Source organism: Dipteris shenzhenensis, chromosome 16 (assembly GCF_047967505.1).
Source record: "Dipteris shenzhenensis isolate YYH24624 ecotype China chromosome 16, Dip_SZ_1.0, whole genome shotgun sequence".
In the NCBI taxonomy this organism is placed as follows: domain Eukaryota; kingdom Viridiplantae; phylum Streptophyta; class Polypodiopsida; order Gleicheniales; family Dipteridaceae; genus Dipteris; species Dipteris shenzhenensis.
This window is the reverse complement of record NC_141611.1, coordinates 45,258,129-45,265,376: the sequence shown is the minus strand read 5'-3', so window position 1 is coordinate 45,265,376 and position 7,248 is coordinate 45,258,129. Positions and strand designations below refer to the sequence as shown.

Genomic DNA, 7,248 nt, shown 5'->3' with positions numbered 1-7,248 from the left:
AAGATGCATAATTGCCTTGCTGCAATTTTCCATTCATAATGTCATTCTGCTTTTTGTAGCAGTCCTTAGCCATATGACCCATTTTGCCACAATAGTAGCATTCAACATTGCTGTTTGCATTTTGGCTTCTCTGCCATCCACCACGGCCTCTTTGGCTCCCCCTGCCTCTAGAGTTACCACGTCCTCCTGCATAGGACTGGTTTTCTTGCATTTGCTGCATATTCTGATTTCTACCACGGCCTGCAGATCGGCCTCCTCTACCTCTGCCTCTACCTCTGCCAGCATTTGAGTAGAAGACGGTTTCTTTTGAAGTTCATGCTGAAGAAGATGCACCACCATTTCTCTGCTCTTCAGAAATTAGAAAAGCAATCAGCTCCTCAAAATCAGGAAATTTTTCACGGACGGCAATGGATGTCCGGAACTGTGCATAATCCTTTCCTAGACCATTCAAGGTCACAGAAACCAAATCATCATCATCCACTAGCGACCCAATGGAAGCAAGTGCATCCGCAATTTTCTTCACTTTCATGTGGTAGTCATTTATGCTCAAATTTTCTCTCTGCACATTGTGCAACTCCTGTTTGAGTTGCATTTTCCTGGCTTGCGTATTTGTGCTGTACATTTTTGCCAAATTATCCCATGCCTCCTTTGGCGTACTTGCATCCTGAATATGCACAATCATGGAGTCCGAAATACTGATAAACAGCCAGTAAATAACTTTCCTGGCTCTCTCATGCCATCCTTTGAATGCCTGCATTTCCTGTTGACTGGGAACATTAGGAAGAACAGGTTCTTCTTCATTTCCTGTAATGAATTCCCAATAGCCTTTTTCCATCAAGAAATTCGTCAACTTCCATGCCTGGAAGTTGTTCTTGTCAAGCTTTTCAGTGACAATCTGTGAAAGAGAATCAGATGCCATTACAGAACACTGCAAAATATTCTGTCACTGCAAAAAACACAGCTTTAACCTCACACGGGCAGATCTACAAAACTGACGAAAGTGGTATTTCACCACACAGTCACTTCCTAGTGACGATTTTGCATCAACAGGCAACAGGCATGAATCTGCAACTCCCAATATCTCTGCACACAGGCATATGATGCAATTTCTGCGACACCTTTCCACCGACTAGCGACGCAGTGGTCGCACAGCCAAAAACAGGGCCTTTTTCTGAGTGTCTGCGAAGAACTTCCGCCTTCAAAACGGACCCCGAAACGGCCTCAAATCAGAAAAATAAAGTCACTGAGGGCTTTGCTCACACCCACAGCATATACTGCACTCTCGCCACACCGTGAAGGACGTCTCAATCTGAAACAGTGTACTCCTGCACTTCTGGCTGTGCTACCTGCAGAGATTTGCTCCCAAACTCGAAATAGGAAAGCAACACTGGTCCTCTTACCAGGACACCACGAAGTTGGCTTGCTTTCTTGAGCTCCTTACCACGAACAAGGCTCTGATACCATGTGAAGATAGTGGGAGAGAGGGAAGGAGTCTCACTTGCGGCTTTCTCACATGCACAATGGGGAGATACACACAAAGGTGGAGGCTGAAAACAGTTTTCCTCTTCTTAGTTGTAAAAGCCAAAAGAACTCAAGTACAAAGAAATAGAAGAACCCTATATGTGGGTCTCAAACCAAACTGAACTAACTAAGGTGGCATACTAACTGAGCCACGAACTAGTGTAGATAAGGATAGCTGTCATCCAGCTATTATTCGTGGGCGGTGTACCGACCGCATCTCCAGCTAACAAGTCGGTGACATAAATGCACAACAGTCACCCTGGCATATCGCGAGTGGAGCTCGATATCTCAACACTGCTCCCGTGATCTGCAGTAGAAATTAGATAGTTAGTCTTTACAGGTGCAGTCTGAAGCTGACCTCCCAAGGATCCTACTCAACTCTCCTCCACATAGCCCGATAGGTGGTTTCTCCCCACTATGTAAACTGACTGTTCTTCCGGAGATCCCACTATCAGATGCACTAGCAAAGAGAACACATGAGGAGGTGTCAACAATGGAGGTCGACCACGCATTAATCACATTGAAAGACTACTGTGATCAGCAAAGAAAAAAGAATCGGGAATTGCAAAAGCAAGTGCAGGAATTACAGAGAGAGAAAGAGGCAACAAATAGTTTACTTCTTAAACAGATTGAACTTGGGCAGGAGCTGGCTAGTACACATGCAGAGCTTGCCAAGATGGCTAAAGAGTACAACAACTCTAAGGAACAACAAAACAAATACATAGCAAAATTGACAGGGTAGGTCAAAGTACAACAAGAATGCATGCCCACTATCAAAACATAGCTAGAAGAAATGAAGGATGAGTTTTTTATTCAACTTGACAAAATGGACGCTGATCAAAGAGAATTACAGATTCAGAATACACTTCTCAAAGACCGCATCTAAGCGCTTGAAAATGTTAGAATCCAACTCAAGGAAATGGCAGCTGAAGTCGACGGTGTGTTTATGACAACATCCGATGCCACTAAAATGAAGAATCAGCTCATCAGAACTTCACAGGAATCATGGGACAATCTTAAAAGCAGGCTTTTTGCAATTGCTACACGCCCATATCAAGCATTTGCTTCAGCTGCTTACGCATATGAGGCTATGGCCCACGAGCTCAACGATCTCAGAACAAGAGTAAAGGCAAGAACTCACAGACAAATGCCATTTGAGCAGAATTTTTTCCTTCCAAAAGAACCAGCTAACACCTCAGCACCTCCTACAATGCAGGCAGAAGAGGTTCATCAATCTACCCAGGTAGAACCGAAGATGCCAGTATTACTTGCACAAGTTGATGCTCTGCACAGCCCAACTCAATCATGGTGTGCTAGTCCACCTAAGACCACAGAAGCAGCAGAAAGTACAGATGCAGAGCAACGTGATACAGAGGAAGACAAGCCCACAGCTGATCCTATTGTCAGTCGATACAAAAATTGACTTGGCAGTGACACACAGTTTCAGGCTTGACCTGAAGGATTATTTCTAGTAAAGGGTTCGAGTCTTCAACTTTTTGAGAAAAAGTCTCTCCACCGGAAGTGCCTGGTGTTGAAGACTTAGTCTCCACCTACGTGGCCAATAACCCAAGGTTAGCATAGGTTAGGATAAGTCACCCCCATGGCACAAGGCGGTTACTAAGCATGTAGTGAATACCACTGTCTGTAACTGATTAGTGGGCTAATGCAATAGTATGATGTTTTGTAACAAGGGCTGTTACTAAAAAAATATAACTGACTGCAGACTCATAACAGTCGGAAGGGATCTGGACAGCTATAAAAGTCCTGTAACAACCCATTTTGAGGTTGAGTTGTTATTTATCTCTGCTAAAGCATAATACAAAATATCCGTTTTGCAAGTTCATGAGTTCTCTGCTGTTCTAACATTGTTTAGTTCAATCTACATGCAATCCGGCTCCTATCAGTCTCTTGTCCAACTCCTTGCACCTGTTGCATTTGAGTTGACGTGTGTTCTGAGTTTTCATTAGCTGAATGCAGCCTGAACAGGGGTGGTCAAATCCCTCCTGATACCATGTGTATCACATAGATGCTGAAATCTAGGAGAGGTAAACTCTCTATCACCATCAATCATCAAGCTCAATAGCTTCTTTCCTGACTGATTTTCAGCATTACCCAAGAAGCGCTGAAATGTACCATATACATCATGCTTTTCTGATTTTCAGCATTACCCAAGAAGCGCTGAAATGTACCATATACATCATGCTTTTGATGAATCTTTCCCTCAGCCAGCAGTACAGGATCAGCATCAGATAAGGAGGGCCAAGCAGCCGCAGAGATGATCTATCCCTCATCCACGATCTCTACATAATCATCTACAGGTTCCGGTTCCAGCTGTGGACAGCAGCAGCAAGAACCCACATCAGAGCAGCCCCTTCCAATTCCTACAGTGAGGGACTTCTTCAGTCTTTTGCAGTGAGGGTTCAGCCCCTCCATACAATATTTATCCTCAGTTCTATACAGTTGTATTCAGCCCTTCTGGAAAACCATTACTCAGTTCATCTTTTCCCTCTTTGGAGGCCCCTTATATTCATCCGCTAGATTCTCACAATCACTCCACAGTGCCACTTGTGTTTGAGTGCATTATTCCCTCAGTTCAGTTAATAGTGAGTAGAAGGGAGAGAAAGTTAGGCTTTCTCCCTGCTACAATATCTAACAAGACTTCTTATTATCTTGAGCAGATACTGAGTGTCACAACTAAATATGAAAACAAGGAATAACAATAGCACATGGCTCACTTGGCTGCATTGAAAACCAGATTGCCCGCAGACCATCTAAGGAAAATATCATCATATTTTTTCACAATCTTGGCGATCTCTGAGGTGTGGGCTGATTAGCTCTCAATGACCAGCAGCATTCTTCTACAGAGGAGAGCAGCACTGCTAGTCCCCACTAGGACAATTTCAGTCTTTATACTTGAGAGGGACATGCATCAATCTATCTTTGATAGAATCCTTAGCATCGGAGCAGTGGCCTGGTGAGCCAGCAAATTTTTTATAACACACAAGATGCCCCTTCGGTATTTGCTAGGGTGAAAACAGCCAGCTTCTTATTGTATCCACACTGTCTATGTTCCTTTTAATCATCACATTTTTCATGTGACTAAACCAGGCACACATCTGGCTTCGTTTCAACATAATCTATTTCCACCTTGAATGTACAAGTATATCCTTTGGGTCGGTCTCTATCCCTCATCACAAATGGCAAGCCACCAACCCTGTCCTGGCTTCTGCCATGCTTGAGCATTCATTCTCATTGACTGGATCTTATTATCCCGGTCATCTGCATATATGTTTGACATCAAGACATATGGTGCAGAGAGTTTTTCATCTAATCTTACCAGATTTTCAAAGGCATGTATTCCAACTTCTATGTTTGTCCATTTTTGACAAGCACCCAATATGATTGACCAAATGACAACGTTAGGTTGGAAAGGCATCTTCTCCACCATTACCACTGCCTCATCTATTTGGCCTGCACGGCCAAAAAGATCCACCATGCAAGTATAGTGCTCAATAGTTGGGACAATGGCATACTGCTTGCTCATAGCCTGAAAGTACTTCTGGCCCTTGTCTACTAGACCCACATGACTGCATAGAGTGAGAACACTAAGAAATGTCACCCTGTCTGGCTGTACGCCTTCCTGCCTCATTTTTTCAAACAAATGAAACACAAGTTTACAGTCTCCCTGACGGACATAACCTGCCATCAATGAACCCCATGTTACAACGTCCCTTGTGGACAATCCATCAAACAATTGCTGGGCGTCAATCATGCTCCCGCACTTAGAGTACATGTCAATAAGACTATTTGCCACAACAGTAATAGTCTCAAGTCCAATATTGATAATTTGGACATGTACTTCCTTTCCAGTTTCCAAGGCTGCTGTGTTGCCACATGCTTTCAGAATGGCCACAAAGACCAAGCTATCGGGTGACAGACCACGCTCTTGCATTTCTGCATAAAGTATAAAAGCCTTCTCACTTTCTTCTTGCTCAGCATACCCTAGGATCATGGCAGTCCACGTCACCAAATCATAATATGGCAACTTTTTAAAGACGCACAATGCATCCTCCATACTCAAACATTTCATGTACATATCCACCAAGGTGTTTCCCACAAATACATCCGACTCAAAGCCGCTCGTTACTATGTGAAAATGTATGGTTCTACCTCTCCACAGGTATCCTACTTTTACAAATTTGCTACCTATGTGCTTCTCCTCTTCCATTTCTGCCAGGCTGCTGCAAGCCTTCAATACACCAACAAAGGTCCAAGGGTCTGGTATGAAACCTTCCCGTTGCATCTGTGAATACAGCTCCAAAGCCAATGCACCCTTTTCCTGCTTGCTACACCCCAGGATCATGGCGTTCCAAGAGACAACATCACGACAGGGCAATTGGCCAAAGACACACCTCGCATCATCCATGTTCCCGCATTTGGCATACATATCCAGCAAGGCAGTTCCTACAAATACACCTGACTCAAAGCCAACCCTTACTATATGGCCATGGATGGCTCTACCTTTCACTAGGCATCCTTTTGCCAATCTCCCATCAACTGTCTTCCCTTCTTCCATTGCTACCAGGCTGCTGCAAGCCTTTAATGTGGCAACAAAGGTCCGATGATCTGACATGACACCTTCCTTTTGCATTCGTGTATACAAATCCAAAGCCATTGCACCCTCCTCCAGCTTGATATACGCCATAATCATGGTAGTCCAAGTAACCACATCACGATGAGGCAGTCCATCAAAGACAAACCATGCATCTTCCATGCTCCCGCATTTTGCATACATATCCACCAAGGTAGTTCCTAAGAATACGTCCGGCTCAAAGCCACATTTTACTAGATGGGAGTGGATGGCTCTACCTTTCTCCAAGCACACTATTGTTGCTGATTTCCATTCAACTTGGTTCTCCTCCTCCAGTGTTACCAGGGTACTGCAAGCCTTCAATGCACCGAGAAAAGTTCGAGCATTTGGTTGGAAACCTTCTTGATGCATCCTTGCATAGAAGTCCAAAGCCATCACTCCATCCTCCTGCCTGGCATACGCGAGTATCATGATATTCCATGACACTACGTCATGCCTTGACATATTGTCAAACACATGGCGAGCATCAGCCAGGCTCCCACGCTTCACATACATATGCATCAAAGTGTTTGTCTCAAAGAGTGGGCGTTCATTCAAATGTTCCCCCGTAAGGTCATGAATTACTTTCAACTCATGCAACTGAGGCAACCTCCTGCGGCCAGTATTTATAGTTCTGCCAGCACGAAAGGGCTGACTGCATTTTTCGACCATTAGATGCAGATGCAGATGCATCTAATGCCTCCACCATCATTTTCTTGGAGTCCCGTCTGGCATGGCTATGAATTCTGCCAATCAAGCAGTCGTGCGCTTCTGTTAGGTCGGCGGCTAGCAGTGAGTTTTAACCTGTTGCTACAAAAACTATAAAGTAGTCGGTTTCAATGTTTCCCATTACGGATCTAATTTGATTCAATGGTGCGGGCTGATCAGAGCCATTGACAGAAGGGAAAGAAAGAACAATTAGTGATAGTTTCCTTCCATCACAAAGAAAAATCACCATCATGGTCTTCACAAGGGGGCTTGTATCAAAGCATGGTAGAGACTTCATCAGAGGGAAAGAAGGAACGAGTGATAGTTTCCTTCCATCATGAAGAAGGTTGTGTAAATCACCATCATGATCTTCACAAGGTGGCTTGTAT

General features: G+C 44.1%; 1 protein-coding gene across 1 annotated transcript; it reads right to left on the bottom strand.

The window, feature by feature from the left end:
* Positions 1 to 4,702: 4,702 nt before the first annotated feature.
* LOC147893032 (pentatricopeptide repeat-containing protein At4g19191, mitochondrial-like) lies at positions 4,703 to 6,823 on the bottom strand. Its single transcript, XM_087386835.1, has one exon. It carries the CDS (start codon positions 6,821 to 6,823, stop codon positions 4,703 to 4,705), a length of 2,121 nt encoding a protein of 706 aa, XP_087242961.1.
* Positions 6,824 to 7,248: the final 425 nt, after the last annotated feature.